Genomic DNA, 21928 nt, shown 5'->3' on the forward strand with positions numbered 1-21928 from the left:
CGTATGACGAGAGGTGGGGCAGACAGGAGGCGGGCGGCCGAGGCGCGGGGCCTGGTCCCTCGGGCACCATGGCCAAAACTGTGGCCTATTTCTACGACCCCGACGTGGGCAACTTCCACTATGGTGAGGGGCCAAGGTGGTACGCGAGGAGTTTAGGGACGCGGAGGTTCCGAGGCTTGGGCTACAACTCCAGGGATGAGAACTGACGAACTCTCTTCTCCTTCCCTCAGGGGCTGGGCACCCTATGAAGCCCCATCGCTTGGCACTGACCCATAGTCTGGTCCTGCACTACGGTCTCTATAAGAAGATGATCGTGAGTTCCGCCGCCTCTACCGGGGATTGAGGGTGGGGGCGAGCTGCGGCCCTAGAGCTAGGTAGGCCACACTGAAAGTACCTAGTGAGACCCACCCCTAGAATGGGGGGGAGGCTGGGTAGAAGGAACCAAGAGCAGCCCCCCGCCCCTATGCAGAGTGTTGGTGAGTGCATCCACCGACTGAAGGAGAGTTACTCTTTCATCTTAGTAAGGTCAGGCGCCCTTTGACCTCAGGTGGACTAACACTTGGCCTAGAGGTAGGGCGGAGTGGGGCTGGCTTGAACACAGGTGTTTTTCCCGCTAGCATTTTAGGATGTGGGCAGTGCTGTGGCCTCAGGGAAGGGAGAGGGAGCTGGATTACTGTATCTAACTGGATGTGAGGTTTACCCTCAGCTTCCATCCCTTTTCTGCTACGCTTCTACACCAACAGGAGCTGGAGCTCCAGGGAGGACCATGGCCCTGTGTGTAAATGTGTATGTGTGTGTGGAGGAGAGCAGATGTCCTGGGTATTCCCTTTTCAACCTAGAATACCTGTACACAGATAATCACTACTCAGCTCTTTATCTCCCGGATACACACATGCCGTCTGTTCTCAGCTTGGAATTTGTAACTGTGATATGCAGTTGTAACACTTAAGCTCAGTCCTCATGTGTTGCAAGGGGAATTAGTCAACAGTATGAATGAGAGTCCACTGCTTGTGCTGAGGCACAGACAAGTGAATTGGTCATAGAAAAGATTGAGGGGACATTAGTACATAAATCTATGAATTCCTTGAAACCTTTTGCTGGTGTGTACTGTGTACATTTTCTGGGGAGAGAAAGCTTTTTGGTCTTAGTCAATTTCTAACACATGTGTGAACCCCCTCAAAAGAGAAGTCTGGCTTAGCACGTGGGTACTTGGGGTTTTAATTAGAAGATTGACATACATTCCATATTATTTGATTCCAAAATTAAAAACTCAGACACAGAAAGGGCAGAATCAGAGCCCAGGGGAGGAGATGAGTATGGAGAGAATCAGGAATAGGAGATCCAGGAAACAGGGCAGGTGGATCTGGGCACATGGTTGAGAGGGTAGGAAGGCTAGGATAGAGGTGGGAAGGAAAAAGTAAGCCCAGTGGATGATCAAGTGGGCTTGATCATCCTAAACTATCTTGCTTATCAGAGCTGCTTTTCTTCATTGACCTTTGCCTCATAATGTAACAAGGATTGGGGGTAAAGGGACTGCTGGGTGTGGTTTTGGACAGTCCCCAGGGCTGGTACAGTGTGGGGAGTCTCAGCCCATGCCTGGGACCAACCCTGCCCGGGTTCACCTTGTGTTTCTGTCCTGAGGTCTTCAAGCCGTACCAGGCCTCGCAGCATGACATGTGCCGCTTCCACTCTGAAGACTACATTGACTTCCTGCAGAGAGTCAGCCCCACCAATATGCAAGGCTTCACCAAGAGCCTTAACGCCTTCAATGTGGGCGATGACTGGTGAGAGAGGACTAGGACTTTCGGTGCCAGGCATTTCAAGGAGAATGCTTGAGTGAGGTCTTGCAGGCAGTAAGTGGGGAGATGATGAGTCAAGGAGTCATCATTTACTCATTGGTTTATTCAACAAATATTTATCGGTCATTTGCTCTGGGCCAGGCCATGTGCCAAATGCTGCCATGATCAACACCAACAGCACAATTTTAATATTATAGCTACACTAAGTCCTGTGAAAGAGAGGCACGTGCCCGTGTCTGAGCATGTATATGGGGGAAAGTTACCCAGCTCTTTCTGGTCAGTGGACGCGTCCTAGAAGAAGCAGTGAAGATTGGGCTGAGATTTGAAGAAAGAGTAGGAGGTAATTAGGTAACAGATGGTTGGGAGGAGAAGGTGTGAGAGGAAGAACGTCATGGTCAGTAGGGACAGACGACATGTCCTGGGGTCTGTGGTAGGATAGAAGATGACTCATTTGAGGAACAGAAAAATGGCCGACCGCAGCAGATGAAGAGAAGAGTGATCTGATTTGAGACTGAAGTGATGGGCAGGGCCTTTCAAAAGTAGACAGCCCTGTGATGAATTGTAGTGTTCACCCCTAGAGTAGAGGGAAGTATTCAAGGTTTTAAAGAGGAAGAGTGAGTAGATATGATAGGTTTACATGGTTGGGCTTGTACCACACCAGGAAGACTCGGAGTTCGATCCTGTGGGGAAGGGAGTGGACTAGAAAGGTAAGCCATGATCCTTGCTTATCTTCTAGTATCCATTCATGAAAATATATCGACCAGAAGAGCTACTATTCACGCAATTTATTTTTCAACTTTTTATTAGGGGAAAATTTCAAACATTTCTGAAAGAACAGTACAGCAAACCCCATACGTGTATCTGTCATGCAGCTGCAACTCTGATGAGCAGGTGGCCAGTCTTCATCTGTCTCCCCTCATGTTAGACAGTTTTCAAACAACTCCCAGATGTCACATTCTTTTATCTGTGAATACTTGTTGTGTCTCCAAATGACACTCTTTAAAAATGCACGATATCATTATCACACCTAAAAGATGAGCAGTAATTCCTCAATATCATCAGATATGCAATCAGTATTCAAATTTCTCCAATTTTCTTATAATTTTTCTATTTTGCAGTTGATTTTTTAAACTAGGATCTAGACAAGATTCACACATTGTGTTTGGTTAATTTATCTTTTAAGACTTTTAATCTGTAATGTATCTTTCCCTTGATTTGATTTCTTGAAGAGATCAGCCTGTAGAGTTTCCTACAACAGCTACAATTTACTGAATGCTTACTCTGCTGTGCTGAGGATTGCTGCTACATCCACTTAATTCTCACACCAACCCCAAGATGTAATCGTCCTTTTCCTGGTGTTGGGTGAACTGAACTTAGAGGAGATTTTGGTAATTTAGTTTGAGGTCAGTGGAGGTGGCAGAATTCAGATCTGGGGCCTAGGTTTTTAAATACTACATTAATCTGTTTCCCTAAAGTATCCTACCAATAGAAGTAGCCTGGGCTGGAGAAACAGATGCCAACTCTGCAGGCTGGCATTGAGTACCCTCTAGCCTTATCCCCACGCCCCTGCTGCATAGGTCCCCCCTGGAATGCCTTATGTTTCCCCTTTTCCTCTCCAAGGCCCTACCAGCCTTCACACCACCAGGAAGTTTCACACCACAAAGCCTTGACCACGCCAGCTTCAGAGGTCTGTCCCGCACACACTGGGCTGTCACTTGATGTTCAGTCACACGCTGCCTTGGGAAGTTACTTTGTTTTTTGTTATTGCTGCTGCTGCTGCTATTTCTGAGTTCACTTTCCAGGTCTGTGAATGCAGAATCAGCCCTCAGGCCACAACTGGGGCCCTCTGAGAGCTATTTGAGCACTTAGGGCACAGGCAGCGAACACAAGGCCCGAGTGCCGACTCCGGCCCTCCACCTTGTTTCATCCGGCCCTGTACCACGTCCTACCCAGTGGCAGCACTGAGGTCTCACTTAACTGTTACAGAGTAGTTACATTTATACACTCCTAAAATTACATTCGGCCCTTTGAAGGCAACCACGAGGCTGATGTGGCCCCTGGTGAAAATGAGTTTGACACCCCTGACTTAGGACATCCTATCTCTGGGCCCTTTGCACTGCAAATAAATACTCTATGCTTATATTGTTATAACTCTGAAAATTCTTTACCATTGAGCCCAATAGTATGCTGTGATTTAATCTGTTTCTGGTACAACTTTTTGTTTTTCCTGGAGCTGATAATTGTATTGTTTATTCATTTGCTTACTTGTCTATATGTCAATAATGAGTCCTTCCCAGAGTCTTTGAGAAACTCTTAAACTCCCTACAATTTTTTTTTCACATAGTCAAATGTGTCAGCTGCACTGTTTTCTTGGTGACCTAAAATGAGGGAATTTTGAAGCATTTCCTTTTCCGAAGGTCAAGTTTATGAAGGTATAATTTGAGTACATTAAAATTCTCCTTTTTTAGATATACAGTTCTGAGAGTTTTGGTAGAGAGATCAGCTTTCCCACAAAGGTCCCTCATGCCCATTTGGAGTCCATCTCTTCTTTCCACCTCAACTCTAGGCAACTGCTGATCCGACGTCTGCCCCAATATTTTGCCTTTTCTGGAGTGTCATTTAAATGGAGCCCTATAGTGTGTAACCTTTTGTGTCTGGCTTCAAGTCTCTCTGTTTCAAGCCTCTCTTTTTTATAAAGAATAAAGATGGTAATGATGATGGCTAACGCTTATTAAAGGCTTACTAGTTTCCACCCACTGTGATAAAGGCTTTCTGTGGGTTATCTCACCATTATCACTATTCTGTGTTTGTTATAGGGATAGAACTTTAAAATGTGTAACTAGAAAGAATATTATTGAACATTATATAAAAATGTGGGACCCATAGAAGAATCTTATTTTAAAGATTTTATTTATTTATTTTTTGAGAGAGGGGAAGGGAGGGAAAGAGAGAAAGAGAAACGATGTGAGAGAAACATCAATCAGTTGCCTCTCACATGCACCCCGACCGGGAACCGAACACATAACCCAGGCATGTGCCCTCACTGGGGATTGAACTGGCGACCCTAGAAGAAGCTTTTAAGAACTATAGAACTCATGTTCTCCTTCAGCTTATATTCTTTTCGCATGTACGCTCAAATACCTAGAAGCTGCCTGCTTCTCTCTCTAGCGAGGGTACAAACTTCCTGACAGAGTTAAATGCTTTACTTTCCATCAGTGCCTCATACAGGACTTGGTACATGGTTTGGTCCAAAATATTTGTTGAATAAATTTGCAGATAACTTGGACGTGCAGGAGGGGGAGCAGGTTATTGAAGAATGGAAACTGGTGGGGCTTGGGTGGAGGGAGAGGTGGAGGAAGGCCTGGACAGATGTAAAGGGCTTCAACTTGCTCCTCTTCCCTGCAGCCCAGTGTTCCCCGGGCTCTTTGAGTTCTGTTCCCGTTACACAGGCGCATCTCTGCAAGGAGCAACCCAGCTGAACAACAAGGTGACCACAGCCCCGAGTCCCCTTTCCCCTTCTGTAGGTCACTGGACTCAAGGCCTTGACCCTGACCATGAGCTCTGTGCTTTGGGGGTGGGCAGGAGGAGGATTGTGAGCTGGGTGTTTGTTTTTCAGATCTGTGATATTGCCATTAACTGGGCTGGTGGTCTGCACCATGCCAAGAAGTTTGAGGTCAGTGAGGAGGTGATGGGGGAGACAATGGCAACCCAAGGGTTGGTGTTCTGGATGACAGTGGAGGGCAGCTGGGTGGGAGAATTGTTCCTTTCTTTGTAAGACCACTGTCTTGCCATAGGCCTCTGGCTTCTGCTATGTCAATGACATTGTGATTGGCATCCTGGAGCTGCTCAAGTAAGTAGCCTGGGAGGAGATGCAGGGGCTTATGAGACTCTTAGCTGAGATCTCAGACTGCCTTGGCCCTGGCCCTGACCCTGACCCTGACCTCCACCTCCATACCAGCTTCTCCCAAGTTCTCCATGCTTTACTCTGGCTACTTCCTGCACTTTGCTACAGATTCCCTGTTGCCTGCTTATATTTCAACTTTCTCTACACCTCTCTCTCCTGTCCCTGCCTCCAGGCTGGAGCCCCAGCTTGCCTTTAGGGGACTGGTGGTGTTAGGTTTTGAGTGACTTGGATGGAATTGGGTGGAAGCAGACCCAGACCTTGTGTTTGTGAGGAATGTCTGTTTTTCTCTGGGGCTCACCCCTGCCTCAGGCCCTGGCTTTGCCCTCATCCCAGGTACCACCCTCGGGTGCTCTACATTGATATCGACATCCACCATGGCGACGGGGTTCAGGAAGCCTTCTACCTCACTGACCGGGTCATGACAGTGTCCTTCCACAAGTACGGAAACTACTTCTTCCCTGGCACAGGTATGGGAATAGAAATGTCCACCCCCTCGCAGCCCTCATCTCTTTGCCGTGACTGCGTCCTCCTCAGCCTTCAGGTCTCAGCTCGGATGCCCCTTCTCGGAGAAGCCCCACCCTAGCCACCAAGTTAAAGTGGTTGCCTCCTTCCCCATTACTCTCTCACATCACTGTGCTTATTTCTCACAGGGCACACACTGCTATTTGTATTTATTGCGGTGTTTTATTTACTGCCTTCCTCCTTGTTGTGCTCACCCCCCAAAGTAAAAGCTTAGCGGGATCTCCTTCATTTCATTAGTTCCCTTTATCGCTGTATCCCCCATGCCTAGCACACAGCTTGGCTCACAGTAGGCCCTCAGAAAGTGTTTGTTGAATGAATGCAAGCTGCAGGAGACTTAGTGGCTCTAGAGGGTGCATGGTGCAGGTACGTAGATGGAGTGAGAGGCCTTCAGTGTTGGGTGGGGTTGAAGCAGCTGTGTTGTGGACGCCTCCCCATCCCTGGCTGCCACCTCCCACATCCCACTTCCCTGTAGGTGACATGTATGAAGTTGGAGCAGAGAGTGGCCGCTACTACTGTCTTAATGTGCCCCTGCGGGATGGCATTGATGACCAAAGTAAGTACTGAAGTCTTCTCCCTGTTCACTGGGCCCTTGTTCCTTTCCCTGAATTAACCTCTTTTGCCCTGTATTGTCTACTCTTGTCTGCCCTGTATTGTCCTTAAGGATGAATGGCCTTCAGAGAGACCATGAACCCCACCTCCCCCGCCCCCCGCAGGAAATTGTGTGCAGCACATTTTTTGTGTATGTGCATTTTTGTGGGAAAGGGGTCATTAGCTTTCATCTGTAACTCCAAGTGGTCTGGGACCCCCTCTAGAACTTCAGAACCAATGATTTGGTTCCTTGGGTTGCCCCTTTCCTGGGCTATATGCTCTCTCAACCCCCTTTTTCCTTTTGTTCCCTGTCTCCCCATTCCCTTGGGGTGCCAGGTACCCATCTTTGGCCCTCTCCCAGGTTACAAGCACCTTTTCCAGCCGGTTATCAACCAAGTGGTGGACTTCTACCAACCCACATGCATTGTTCTCCAGGTAATACTTCCAGTGCCTTGTCAGGAGGGCTCTGCCTAGGCCTGGGGGAAGAGAAGAGGGAAGAAGAGAACCTCTAGGTTGGTGGGGAAGGGAAGGATGTCTGGGCATTCTGATCAGTTACCTTACTGCAGTGGCCTGGGCTTTTGCTTTTTGCAGTGTGGAGCTGACTCTCTAGGCTGTGATCGATTGGGCTGCTTCAACCTCAGCATTCGAGGACATGGGTGAGACTTGCTCTCTTTAGACTCTCCCAGGTTTCCAAGTGGCGTTGGACCTTAGTACAGGGAGAGGGCATAGATGGAGAATGAGCCTCACCTCTTCTTGGAAATCAAAAATAGCTACAAATTGTACTGGAACCAGAAAGGTCACCTTGAACAGGGTTCCCCAGCTGGTCATTCATTCTCAATAGATTTTTATTAAGCACCTAGTTACAATTGCTTAAAATGAAGCAATTATGTTTCAGGCATTATACAAGGAGGTGGGGATGCATTGGGGAAACTCCTGTGGACTCTACAGTTTAGTGTAAGAAACAGACGAAACACGAGTAAGCGAGCCAAGCAGATTGTTATAAATCCTATGAAGGGAGAGGATAGGAAGCTGAGATTCAGGATAACAGTGGGGAACCTACTTTAGATGGCCCAATTTGGAAAGGGTTTTCTGAGGAGCTGAAGTTTGGACTGAGACCTGGAGGCTGAAAGGAGCAAGCCATAAGAAGAGCAGAGAACAGTCTGTCCCAAGCGGCGGGTGGGCCTTGTGGAGGCTCTGATGCAGGGAAGAGCTGGGGTGTGAGGCAGGAACGTGGGGAGCAAGATGGCAGCAGGGTAAGGTGAGGTCTGAGAGGTCGGCAGTGGCGAGGCTGACCAGAGCCCTTTAGACCCTGGTGAGGAGTCTAGATCATATTTCAAATGTGGTAGGAAACCGTTGAAAGATATTAAGCAGGGAAGTGCCATGATCCCACTCATGTTTTAAAGTGATTTCTCCGACTGCCAGTTGGAGGAAGGTTGGGTTAGGGAGACAGGAGCGAGGCGGGCGGCCGGTTAGGAAGCACTAGTGTTGTCTGGGCGGAGCATGCGGTGCCCGGGCCAAGGTGGCGGCAGTGGTGATGGAGAGAAGTAGATGATTTGAGTTCTGTTTTGACATTAGAACTGATACCTCTTGCTGGTGCAAAGATGAAAATAGTGGATTAACATGTAGGGTGCCTGGGTGGGTGTAGAGCAGGACAGAAATGGGAGTGCACTTTATTTATAAAATTGAGACACAACAGAAACATAATAAAGTGCACGTATCTCAAGGATATCACTCAGTGAATGTCACGGCCTAGATCAAGATTCAGAGCCTTTCTGGTTTCCTTGTGCCCCTTTCCAGACAATACCGAGAGGTGTATACTTTGGCTTTTGATAACCACCTTTATCCATTCCTTTGGTTTCTTTTAACAGGGAATGTGTCGAATACGTGAAGAGCTTCAATATCCCTCTACTGGTGCTAGGTGGTGGTGGCTATACTGTCCGAAATGTTGCCCGCTGCTGGTAAGCACGCCTGCGATCGTCCTCCTCCACCTTGTCCCGTGTGAGCTGGGGGCTCCTGAGAGATGGCCAAGCCCACTTGCTCAGCCTGTTCCCCTCTGCTGGTTGGTTTCAGGACGTATGAAACATCGCTGCTGGTAGAAGAGGCCATTAGTGAGGAGCTTCCCTATAGTGGTAAGGACCACCCCATGATCCCCCGACCCCAGGAAAGCCATTCTTACAAGACCCCACAATAGCTTGTTTTGAAGGCAGAGAGGAAATTGATATTCTTGGAGCTCTGCAGACTAAACCTCTGAGCTCAGATCAGTGAAAAGATTAGGCAACTATTATGTAGGAATTTTGGATGGGAAGGAAAGAGATTGGGAAATCTTGGGACCTACCTCTCTGTCCAAGGCATACCCTCTCCTTCTAATCTTCTTTTCCCTCCTAAGAATACTTCGAGTACTTTGCCCCAGACTTCACGCTCCATCCAGATGTCAGTACCCGCATTGAGAATCAGAACTCACGCCAGGTCAGCAGTTCGGAAAAGCTGAGAATGAGAGTCGGGGAGCCCTGGGGAGGTCCAGGATGTGGGAAATCTGAGAAATCAGAGAAGAAAGTTCTCAGTCATTACTTGCATTGTTGGCAGCGAGGAGGCAGCCCAGAGGCAATCTGGGATGGGAAGAGGGACACTTCTCAGTGGGGGGACTCAAACTAAGATTCAAAATGGGATTAAAACTAGGACAGTGGGTGCAAAAAGCAGCTAGAATGGTGGATGCCCTGAATCTCTGGGGGCTGCTCACTCTATTCCTCATCCCCAACCAGTATCTGGACCAGATCCGCCAGACCATCTTTGAAAACCTGAAGATGCTAAACCACGCGCCTAGTGTCCAGATTCACGACGTGCCTGCAGACCTCCTGACCTATGACAGAACTGATGAGGCGGATGCAGAAGAGCGGGGTCCCGAGGAGAACTACAGCAGGTCTGGGGCAGGAGTGGAGAGCGGGGGTGCTAGCAGGCTTGTCAGGGAGGTGAAGAGGGGACAGGTAAGCTGAGGCACTAGCTGAAGTGTCTCTGGCTTATGTCCTTTTCTGTCTTTACTCTGGTGTGCTGCTTTTTCACACTTTTTTTGCCCTGTTTTTAATGACATAAATAACATATATTTATTGTAAAATTTTTAAACAGCACTAAAATATGTTAAGTTTGCATTTACACAATCCCCGACCCATTCCACAATGTAACTACTGTTAGTTTGGTATCTTTTCAGATAGATTTTTTCCCCTATAGATTATTAAGTATACTGTTCGACGTGCACAGGTAAACACAAATGACATACACATTCATTCTCAGAGTGTGCGTAGTTTTTTAAGTATGAGTCGGAACATTCTATACAAATTGCTCTGCAACTTACAACTCTTACAACTGGTTCTTTTTTTTTTTTCCTTACAAAGTAATGTGTGTCTTCCCATGTCAGTATATATAGACCTCTTGTTTTATCAGCTGTATAATATTCCATCGTATGGATATAGCCTCATTTAACCATTGATGGACATTTACATATTTCCCATTTTTTCATTATTACAAAGAATGTGGCAGTGGACCCCTTTACATATATGACTCTGCATGCTTGTTTGAGTAGGTTAGATTCCTGGAATTATCGCTGCCAGGTCAAAGGCTGTGTGCACTATGTGTTTAATATCTGCTGCCAAATTGGCTTCCAGAAAGTCTAACGGTTTTTGTTCTTGCGAGCGTCTTACTCCCAGGTTCTGAGCTGGACAGGTCACTGCCCATACACTGCTCTCTAAGGCCCTTTGATTTCTTTCCTCTTAATTTTTTCAGGTATGATCATTATATTGTGGTGTTTTTTAAAAAAGTCTTTATATCTTTCTGAGTTAGATACTAAAATATTTACAGATGCAATGAATTAGGGGAAAAAAGACTAGGATAGAATTTTTTTTTAATCTCAAAATAGGCGTTTCTGAAAAATGAAGGGGAAAGAATAGGATCCAGAAGTGCAGAAACAGACACACTTAATGGAGAACAGATTTCCTGATGTGACTGAAGGAAGGCTGCAGCTGCACGCCTGCAGGACATCGGCCCTGCTCCCAAGCAGGGCTGGAGCTTTGAGCTGGCCCTGCTGCAGTCTGATGGGCTTCTCAATCCCTTCCAGAAGCTACTTCTCATAGAGTTTAAGCTTCCAGATCCATCCTCTGGACCTCGGCTTTACTGCTTGCACCCTTGGAACTACTCCAAGCTTCCTCATCCATGAATACCCCCTTATTCCTACTCCTGGTTGAGGAAGTATCTGAAGTTCTGGCCTCAGGAATTCCTTTTTGACCCATCATGTCCTTCTCAACTTCTCTAGGTATCTGAGGCTTAAATTCTGGAAATTGATTTTCTTTGTCTTTAAAAAAAAGGTAAAAAACCTCTGTTTAAGTTCTTCCTTTTGGCAAAGTGTGGCTTTTTCATCTATAGTTCCAATCTGGTGCCTGGGCCTAGTCTCTGCTCAGTATCCCCTGCCCTCAACAGCCAGCAGAAGCCTCAGGCCTCTTCCTGTCCTAGGCCCTTCCTCAGGCTGCCTGTGGAGTGCCTGTTCTTTGATGCCTCTGTCTTCAGCTTGCATATCATTTGCAGGATAGTGATAATAAGAGTTTTCCTGACTTAGTTCTCCAACTCCTCTTTGGTGACTTTCTCTCTTCTTAATTACCAGCTGTGAGCAAGATAATTCAGTTATCAGTTATTCCTATTCTCCTAGAGAATAATTTTCAAAAAGAAATAAACTACTATTGAGTATTTACTGGGCCTATGTTGCTTTCACATCCCTTCTCTCACTACAGGTTTATAATACCATGCCACTCTTCTGCTTAAAACTCTCCTGTCCATTGCACTCAGAAGAAAACCCAGATTTCTGACCATGATTTTAAATGGTCCTGCATGCTGGCCCTTACCCACGTCCCTGGTCTCATCTTTTAACTAATTGTCCTCCATGCACACTCCTCCCAGCCATCTTGGTCTGCTTGCTCTTGCTGAAACACATCAGTCTCCTTCTACCTTACCACTTTGGTACTTGGTTTTTTGTTTGTGTGTTTGTTTTACAGCTCCGAAAGGTCTTCTTGAGGTCTTTGGCTGGCTAGTTCCTTGTCAGACTTCAAGTCTTACTTTCTTAGAACAGCCTTTTCTAATAATCCTGTCTGAAATTTTATCTTTTTCCTCCATCACTCTCAGTCACACCTCCCTTTCTTTCTTTTTAAAATATTCCTAGCACTCTCCATCATCTGAAGTTATCATATTTGTTTATTTGCTTTGTCAGTTATTGTCACTTTCATTTATTAGGTAAGTTTTTGAGGACTGTCAGAAATTTTGTCTGGCTCATTCCCTACTGTATTGCTGAGGCTTGTGACAGTGTCTAGCACAGAGCAGTCTCAATAAATGTTCACTGACTCTGCGTGAGTGGAGGAATGACTAGCAGTCATTCTGTACCAACACAAGGGGAGGGGTGGTTCCCTGACAAAGGGGCCTGCCAAGTGGCTCCAGAGACGATGTCTTTGTGGGAAAGTATTGGAGCTCGGAGTGTGGGCCCTCACCTCTCTCCCCTTGCTTTGCAGGCCAGAGGCACCCAATGAGTTCTATGATGGAGACCATGACAACGACAAGGAAAGCGATGTGGAGATTTAAGAGCAGCTGGGCTTGCTGTGCGCCAAGGAATTGCTTTTTACCTCTTGATTGGGTGGGAGGGAAAAGGTGTGGGTCCCCCAGCTCTGAAGTGGTTACCTTCACTGGTTTTACCAATACTGGGGGACTATTTGGAGGTCACATCTTATTCTTAAACCAAGTATCCTCTTTCTTCTCCCTCCCAAGGCCTGACAATGGTACCTACTTGAGATTGGATGGGGACAAAGATAGCTATCTCTAGAACATCTTGGGCAGTGGGCCCTAGATGGCAGTCCCTGCTCCTCTGGCCCCTTACTCCTTACCGACTTCCCTCCAACCCTGAGAGTTTTAGGGGTGAATGAGTAATCAGGACTGAGATCACCTCTGACTTCTGTCTCTCCTGGGCTCTCCTACATAGGCCTTGCTTCCAGTGCAAATGAAAAGTGAGGGATTTTAGGGGGCTTTGGTTCCCAAATACCTTAGCCCCAAATGACAGGAAGAACGTTTTTTGAGTTGGGGGAGGATGTGAAAATGTCCTGTTCTGACTTTTGGGTTTATGTCCATTTTACCACTGTTTTTATCCAATAAACCAAGTTGGTATTTTTTGTACCTTTTGCCTTTCTGGGCAGTCTTAATTTTTGCTAGCTACGTATGTGTAAAGGGAGAGGGAATGGGAGTGATGATGTATGTAATGAAAATCACAGTTGATATTCACTTAGCACTTACCATATGTTAGGCCCTAGGTATGTACCGTACATGGATTATCTTGCTCATATTATAGGCAGTTAATAGAGCATTCTGGTTAAGAGTTAGACCAGCAGTCTCCAACCTTTTAGGCACCAGGGACCATTTTTCCCACAGGGCCAGGTTGGGGGAGGAAGAGGGGGTGCTCAGGCCAGCTTCACTGCCACCCAGTTCCTGACTGGCCAGGGACTGGTACCGATCTGTGGCCTGGGGGCTGGGGATCCCTGAGCTAGACAACCCTGGACAGATTATTAGTTTAAGAGAGGGAATAGAAGACAACTTCAGATTTTTTAACCTGTGTGTTTGGAATGGTGATGCAAGTTGGTGAAGATGCATGGGAGAAAACATGTCAAGTGCTTACTTAGGACAGTGCCTGACATAAGTTGTTTCCCATTATCTTAACTGTCTACGTGTAGAACGATGCCAGCAGCTGCAAACACAGGCCCTTCCCTGAAGCGGGTTATAATGCAGTAAGGGGCGAGGTAAATGCTATAGCAGGTGTAGATGGTGGTACAAGAAAAGAAGAGTAACGAATAGATCACTTTTCTGTGTTTTGACCCTGATTCATTAGCTTATAAAGCATGCAGCTTTCAAACCATTTTGGACAAATTTGAGTTTAAAGTGTGCACTGGACAGCTCTATGCAACTTTCCTTCAGCCAATTAGAAAGTGGAGCTCAGAGATGAAGGCTGGATTTAGGAGCCAGACAGGTTGGCAGCATTCCTGTAATCTTCCCAAGCCCTAGACTGAGCACAGTAGGGGCTACAGAGGGAGTGAGTCACTGAATCTTCCCTCCAGGAACATAAGTTGCCAGCTCCGGGCTAGGTGATTCAGTCCATACCTTGACGGCCCACTGGGTGCCACATACTTTTCCCTCAAGGAACAGTTGTAGCTGGGAGAATTAAAGTACTGAGAGAGAAATCAAACCAGTAGAGCAAAGAACATAATCTTGGATAACACCTATTCTTTTCACTCAGGTTTGGTTTATGTCAGTACGGAATCCTGGTGAAACACGGGACTTGGCAGTTAGATTAACTTGGTTTTAAATTTTTTATCAATTATGTGTCCTTGGGCAAATCACTTCAACTCTCAAAGTCCAAATTTCCTGGAAACTGACATGGCATTGTGAGGATTCAGCGAGGAAATACACGTAGAATGTTTTATATAGTCCCTGGCGTAGTGCAAGTGTGTTGTAAATGGTGACTTATTACTGTTTAGGCACACATTGGCAGGAACTAGTTTTCCTGTGTTAGAAACACAACTAGGAAGTAGCAGACCTGGGATTCAAAAGTAGGTAATCTATCTGGGGGCAGAGGATGCTCAGGTAGCTTTGTGGCAGAGGGTGGGGCTCCTCACTGCAGGATCCCATGGACCCTGCTGTGGTGTGGCTGACCTCACTGGTGTCTGGTACCCTGTGCAGGTCCTGTGGATGGGAGACTGCTCACCCTTCTTGATGTGTTTGTGGTCGCGCCAGAACCCACTGTTGAAGTCTGATCTTTGGTCTCCACTTTCCCAGGTGGTGAAGTGCCTGTGTTCAGATGCAGCTAGTCCCACCCGGTGGGCATCAGTGGGCCACTGATATACTGCTAGGAGCACCTAACTGTGCCAGGTGGCATCTCTGTGTTGCCTGGCCATTTATTGTTGCTCTGGGGACATTCTTCAAGGTGGTTTCCATATTTATTGCTAGGACTGCTGTAACAAAATACCACAGGCTGCATGGCTTAAACAACAGTAAAATTTTTTCTCACTGTCCTAGAGGCTGGAAGACCAAGGTCAAGGTGTTGGCAGCATTGATTACTTCTAAGACCTCGCTCCTTGAGTTGTAGTTGGCAGCCTTCTCAGTGTGTTCTCAGTAGTCATTCCTCTCTGTTCATACACACCCCTGATGACTCTTCCTCTTCTTTTTTTAAAAGGTTTTATTTACTTTTAGAGAGAGGGTAGCGAAGGGAGAAAGAGAGGGAGAGAAACATCAATGTACCAGAGATACATTGGTTGCCTTTCACATGCCCCCAACCAAGCATCTGGCCTGCAACCCAGCTATGTGCCCTGACAAGGAATCAAACTGGCAGCCTTCCAGTTCACAGGCTGGCGCTCAATCCACTGAGCTACAGCAGCCAGGGTGATTCTTCCTCTTTTTATAAGGACACCAGATAGATTGGACTAGGGTTCATCCTTTTGACCTCATTTTAATCCAATCATCTCTTTAAACTCCTTTTGTACATTTAAAGGTGATGGAACTTGAACAGGTGAATTTGGGGGGACCTCATATGGCCAGTAGCAGTTCCTTCCCCTCAGTGTGTCTGGCCTTTCTCTTTTCCTGGACGCTCCCAGGACTCAGTTGAAAGCCCCTTGGCCACTTCTACCAAACACTGTGCTGTGTGGTGCTATCTAGGGGTCAGGAGCAGGGAAGGAGGCTGCCAAGCAGAAAAGAAGTCTGGGAAGTCTGGCAGCAGTAAAAAGGCCCTTCCAGAGAGTGTTATGGACTCAAAGCCCCACGTCCCTGCTGAAGCTTGACCCAGGCAGGTGCAGGTGTTGCCCAAAATGCCACAGTCAGGGACCAGGACAGCTGGACATCCGGCTGCAAGAAGGTATGAAAGAAATGCTTATGCAGAAAGTTGTCCAGGTATGAGCGCTGCAGAACACCAATACCCTTTGTGTAAGAAAGGGGAGACATTATATTTGATTTGTATCTGAATAAAAAAACTCTACAAAGATGGATGCACAAAAAGACAAAATAAAGCTAGGTAATCTTAACTCCAGAGATTGTCAAGTTCCACATAGTACTTGCTCTACCAAGCTCTGTTCTTGGCACACAGCTTTTAATAAAGGATAGCTGTCACTTTTTTTGTTCTTTCCACATGCTCCATGGATACTGCACACATGAAAACTGTATTATCTTTGAACGCCCAGCAGTAGTACATTTTTTGCCAAGATAATTCTCTCTTGCAATTTTTGGTTCAGATACCATCTGGTCTAGGGTACAAGAGTCCAGGCTTTATGGCCACGTGGGCACTGCCTGGGAGTGGGGAGGCCTGCGCGGCTTTCACTGCCAGGGGGCGCTTTTCGTGGTTGAGGCCAAGCAGAGGCTGCACCGCCTACTCGTCACTCTCCGCCCCCCACGTGAGTCTGAATGGTTAGGTCCGAAGGGCAGGTAGCGCGCTTCCGCGGCTTCCCTCCACCCCCCTCCTTTCATTCATTGGTAGGGGCTGCAGATCCGGGCGGAAGTGGGGCAAGAGGGCGGGAGCAAGGCGTCACCGTTGTATATTCATGAGGCGCGCGCAGCCCGGCATGCTAATGAGGCGGGGCGCGGCGGCGGGCTAAGTAGCTGCTGGGTGGCGGCGGCGGCGGCGGCAGCGGCTGCGGGCTGGGATCAGCCGGGCGGGAGCAGTGTAGGCGCGGGGTCACCAGTCTGCGCGAAGCCACACATGGAGCCGCCGGGTGGGGGTCTGGGACCCGGCCGCGGGGCCCGGGACAAGAAGAAGGGCCGGAGCCCGGACGAGCTGCCGCCGGCGGGCGGCGACGGCGGCAAATCCAAGAAATTTGTGAGTGTCCTTTCCACCCGGTTCCCTCAGCCCGGCCCGGTTACCGTTCTCTGGACCCCGGAGATCCCCGCAGTCGGCCCCAGAGATGCACGCCTGTCTCTAGGGAGCCTCCCCCGCGCCTCCCTCCCTCGTTTTGTTGGGTCTTGGGCTCCACAGCGCGACCTCCTACCCCTCCAGGACCTGGGGGAGCCCGGCGTCCCACCCGGCGCCTGTCCCAGCAACCTCGGAGCTTTCTTCAACCCCCAGCCCGCGCGCCCTGCCCTTCGCCCCCATAGCCCGGGCGGGTCTCAACCCCATCTCTTTCCTCTCAGCCCCACTTCCTTTCTTCTTCCTCTCTTACCCGAACACGCCTCCTCTCTCTCGGTCCTCTGTGCTTTTCTGAGTCCATTTTCTCCTGTTACCCTTACCTCGCTTTTTGGTATTTTATTTGCTTCTCCTAAAGGTCATTTCCTTCTCCAAGATTGATCGCTTTCACCTGCTAACTTTCCTACTGCCCAACCCTCTTTCTGGGCCCTCAGCCCGGTGTCACCTAATAATCCTTCCTCTCAGGAATGTTACCTGGCTGGGGCCCTACCTTCCCTCCTCCCTTGGACGTTTGTCCTTGCCCTTGCCGGACTGGGTTCATGCCGAGGTCCTATGGTCACTGGCATGACGTTACTTTTCCTCCCAGTATTTCTCAATCCAGAGAACCCGTCACTTTACCCTGTTGCTTATCACTTTTCAGGGAGTTAAAACTGCTCATGATTATGCCCTTCTTGACGTAGGATGATGATAAACCTCCCCCCATGGGGAGGAGGTTAGACTGCAAGTCCAAGAAGTTTGTGAGTAAATGAATTGCATTCTTTACATTTCCCACGATAACCATCTCAACTCTTCTGTCACCACCTGTGCCCACCTCCTGGCATCCCTCTTCCTACCTGTAGACCAGTGTCGCTTCTTTAGGTGCCCATTACTTACAATAGGAATCTGAAGGAATATTGATACTCATGTAACTGTCTCATATTTCATTACCTTTGCTCACACTGAATCTTTTTTATTCCACTCTCCAGGGAGCTATTTGTTTGCTTTTTATTGTAAAGCTTTGAAAGTTATGGGACACTGTCCAAGAGAGGGAAAGGGTCTTGGCATCTTGATCATCACTTGCTTGTTGTAACTGTGGTTATTTAGTCCTCTCCCAGGTAGTTCTGCCCCCCACCTCAGTATCTCTTTCTGCTAACCAAATGGGTTCTCTTTCCTCTTCCTCTTTTCTCATACCCCCATCCCTTAGCATTCTGACCCAACTCCACGAGTTTGGGAAGAAAATTGATAAAGTGATAGAATGAGGAAGAAAATGTTGCTTTGGGACCTAGAGGATTGAGATGTGAAGAGTACTAAACAGAATTAAAATAGCGACTCGTCTCTTCCTACAGATTTCTAGCAAGGCAGGTGCTTCTGGACTGGCCTTTCCAGTGACTTACAGGCTGTCAGAAACGGTTTTGATCTGGCAGTACATCTTTGTCCCCAGAAATGTAGGGTTGATGGTAGTGATGACCCATCTCTATGGTAACTAAAGCGGCATTGCCCTGTGTTTCTTTAGGTTAAGAATTGATCTTCCAGGCAGAGAAGTCCATAAGGTCTAGGGCCTTCAGTCTCCTTCTGTTCCTGTATCTGTTTGTTTTGGTTTTGTTACCAAGGGTACTGTTTGACCTTCCTCACCCAATTCCAGCTATTCCTGCTGATTTATAGTGACCTCTGTGACTTGTAAATATTTTTCAAGTCCTTTATAGAATTCTGTATGTGCTTTTGTTTGATGTAACACTTGTGTGTTTCACAAATGTGTGAAATCTATTAAGTGCGAGTGGTGCTAAAAGGTGAGATACCTGAGGAAACCACTTTGACTTCGTTTCACCTGTTTTTTGGAATGCCCCTGAAGTCTTGTATGTGCTGAGTGGTTTGGCTCAGAGTTGCTGGCATTTGCTTCAGAGAGGGTGGAGCTGAACCAAGTTCTCTTTTTCTTTCTGAGGTGTTGGTCTTAACCCTTAACTTGCTGAATTAAAAAAAATGCTACACAGGGAGGAAGGAAAACTGCATTTTTCCAGGAAAGAGATGCTGCTTAACCCCTTTATTGCCAACCCTAACATACCCCAAGGCATTAGGATATTCTGTCTTCCTCATTGATCTTTTCATGAAAACCCTGGAGGTGAGAGACCAGAGGAGCATTGCAGTTCGGTTCTCTTTGTGTCAGTGTATGTATACGTGGGTGGGGGGAGTGGGTGAGATTGCTGGTGTGCTTTTGTTACCCCTGGCTTCGCTTTCTTGAGCTACTGGCTGAAAGTGAACTCAAACTGTTTCGCCTCCTCAGTATTTTCTTGAGTGTGTCCTCTGGAGCTCCATTAAGAATGTACTTTACAAAGCTGTACAGGTTTGTTCTTAGTGTGCCCAAAGGTTATTTGTTTGCATCTGAGGGGTTACTAATCCCTTTAGTTGCTACCTCCCTTTCCAGGCTTCTGCAGGTTCTAAGTATAGTACAGATCAACTGATGATAACATGGAACTCACAGAGTGCCTAAGATCTGCTCTCTGAGGCATCTCTTCTACTCTCTGAGGCATCTTGTGTGGCAAGGAGATGGGGTGTAAGTTGAGCAGTGGTTGGGCATCCTTTAAAAATGTGGTTGTGAGGGATGCTGATGTGTGGCTGTAGCTGGGCTGCTGGTATTCCTCCTTGGTTCTTCATGAGTCAGTCTTCTCCTGGGCCAGGAACATACCCCTTCTCCAGCCTTATTCTGGTTACTTTCAGAAGTCCGTAAGATAAAGGAAGATAAAAATTCCAAATGAACTATGTTTTCTGACTTTTCGGCAGTGGTGAATGTGGATGCCAAATAGACTTGTTGGGAACTGCCCTGCCTGGTTTCAGAAATTGTAACCCCTCATGGCTAAGGCTGAGTGAGAGACTTTGGGACCATAAGCCACTAAGGAGATGAAGCTTTATCTCCCTGGCAGGGGCACTGCCTCTGCCCCCTTTTACTTTACCCTGCTTGGCCCAAGTGGATGACTGGTTAGCCAATGATGGGTAAGATTCCTCAAAGGAGGAACGACCTAAGACAGTCACGGTTGGAAAGGGGACCTCAGGGAAGGACACGGTGGGGGTGGGGGGAAGCTACAGAAAAAGGGGGTGATGGACCCTCACCCGTTGGCTTTGACATAGCCTGAGTCTTCATTCTGTCTAGGAGAAGTCTCCTAATCACTTGGCTGCCTTACTCCCCCTACCTGACTTAAGCCTGAAACAATGCCAGGGGTGGGTAGGCCCTGTGCTGGAAAGAGCAGGTTCCCTGGGGTGATCAGGCCTAAAAAAGAATGCATAAAATCCTATGAAACTCACTTTGCTAATACCCTCAGTTTAAATGATAAAGAGTCCAACCATGAAGTGAGTTTGTTCCCCAAAGTTTTATGGTCCTTTAGCTATCTGACCCTGACTCAGAATAGGCCTTCAGAGTTCTTTGAATGTTACCTATTGTTTGATCGTTACTTCCTGACAATGATTGATGAGGCTTACATATACACCCTGTATTCCTATGCAAATTAATCCAATAAAAGCCCATTAAGGAACAGGCTCCTGATCCTTCCTTGAGAGATCGGCTACCTTTCCTCCCCAAGCAGACTGTGTCTTGGTAGACTTATTGTCATCAACAGGGGGAGAGAGGTGGGGCTCTCTGTGGGCAAAGCTCCCCCACATAGACTGATTTTTTTTTGATTTTTATTTTTTTAAAGATTTTATTCATTTTTAGAGAGGAGGGATGGGAAGGAGAAAGAGAGGGAGAACAACATCAGTGTTTCTTGATGGGGTTGCCTCTTGCGTGCCCCCTACTGGGGACCTGGCCTGCAGCCCAAGCATGTGCCCTAGATTGGGAGTCGAACTCGCAACCCTTTGGTTCACAGGCCCACACTCAATCCACTGAGCCGCACCAGCCAGGTGATTTCTGAAATATGTAAGGGGAGTAAGTATAATGGTGTTAGGGGACTGCAGAGCATTATTCTTGTATCTTATAGACTCCATGTCTTCTCAACCAATCAAGAAAATTGATACATTCTAAGAAAGAATATTGTTCCCTGATTCAGCTAGGAGCATAACTTTGTAAAACATGAATTTCAGAGTGGGAGTAGAGAAAATAGAAGATAGTTTTTAAAATCTTGTTTAATTCTCGATGCCTCTGTTGAATTGTTACCAGGTTGCAGTTTGATGCCCTTCTAAAAGGAAAGCGATAGTGAAAGTATAAATGTTCAGTTGTGGATCCCTGTCCCAAATGACAGCAGCCATAGGTACAGGATGCCAGGCAGGATTTAAAGCAGATACTAGGAAGGTAGAGAATGTAAAAGAAGTGGAGTTGTTCATGAAGATTTCTGCTTCTCTTCTCTTAAAGGAGATCTTTGATACAAAAGGTCACAGAAAGCTTTATACAAGTTATGTGTTTTCTTTTTTGAAAGATGATAAACACAGGGATTATTACTTAGTTTAGAAAAAAGGGAGAGGAGCCTACAGGAATGTTATTGAGATGCTTGAGATGACATGGTAATACCTTAAAAATTTCTGCCCTTCTTCCTTGTCTTTAGAGACAAGGATTTACTTGAGGATGTTACATGTACTTGTCTCAAAGGAAATCCTCCCTCAGGGAATGCCTCCGAATTAAAGTCTCTGCCTTGGGAGAGTTGGTAAATGTTGGGATGCTTTTATAAAAAGAGTTGAAAATGTTATTACCTATACATTATGTTTATTATAAAAACTAGGAGAATAGTAATAAGCCAAAAGTGGTTTCACTTTGTTGATGGGCATGTGGGTCAGAAAAGACTCATCTTATTTCCTGTGCGCATAACCTTTTGTTATTCCCTGGGGCCCTTGGTGCATTTTATAAGTGGAATGCCAAGTTATTCTTGGAGAGTGTTATATTTTCAGTGGAATGTAATAGAGGCTTAAAAGATAAGGTTATGCCACATATGATTTAGGAGGACAGGTTAAAATCATGTTTATTAGCAAGAAATACTAGATATTATACAAGGTTTGTGTACGCAGGTGGGTTTTCTCCAATTTTATGTTTGGTAGCTGAAATCATTCAAGCTACAAAAAGCACCTGAAGTTTGAGACAAACTTTGTGTCATTTACTAAGTGTTTTTATGTATTATCTTGAGCCGCCTGTTCCCAGTCACTTTTATTTGAAAGCAGTAGGAAAAAATTTACCTCTTGCTAACCAGCAAAATGGGTGTTTGCTCCTCT

General features: G+C 46.8%; 2 protein-coding genes across 6 annotated transcripts in view; both read left to right on the plus strand.

The window, feature by feature from the left end:
* The first annotated feature begins 3 nt into the window (after positions 1–3).
* HDAC3 (histone deacetylase 3) lies at positions 4–13008 on the plus strand. Its single transcript, XM_045827458.1, has 15 exons — positions 4–123; positions 231–313; positions 1642–1784; positions 5205–5286; positions 5416–5472; positions 5594–5649; positions 6037–6170; positions 6698–6778; positions 7175–7248; positions 7405–7469; positions 8682–8771; positions 8884–8942; positions 9200–9279; positions 9573–9730; positions 12354–13008. Exons 1-15 carry the CDS (start codon positions 69–71, stop codon positions 12421–12423), a joined length of 1287 nt encoding a protein of 428 aa, XP_045683414.1. The 5' UTR covers positions 4–68; the 3' UTR covers positions 12424–13008.
* A 3415-nt stretch (positions 13009–16423) lies between these two features.
* Positions 16424–21928, plus strand: part of DIAPH1 (diaphanous related formin 1) — an 86242-nt gene continuing 80737 nt past the window's right edge. For 3 of the 5 annotated variants that reach the window (XM_045827423.1, XM_045827403.1, XM_045827412.1), the window contains exon 1: positions 16437–16684. In XM_045827423.1, coding sequence (XP_045683379.1) covers positions 16568–16684 — 117 coding nt within the window. In that variant the 5' untranslated portion in view covers positions 16437–16567. Of the gene's footprint in view, positions 16685–21928 lie in introns of all 5 variants that reach the window. The other 2 variants (XM_045827434.1, XM_045827444.1) reach the window with 2 other exon arrangements.

This window comes from Phyllostomus hastatus, unplaced genomic scaffold (genome assembly GCF_019186645.2).
Source record: "Phyllostomus hastatus isolate PE091 unplaced genomic scaffold, TTU_PhHast_1.1 phas_contig_150, whole genome shotgun sequence".
Lineage (NCBI taxonomy): Eukaryota > Metazoa > Chordata > Mammalia > Chiroptera > Phyllostomidae > Phyllostomus > Phyllostomus hastatus.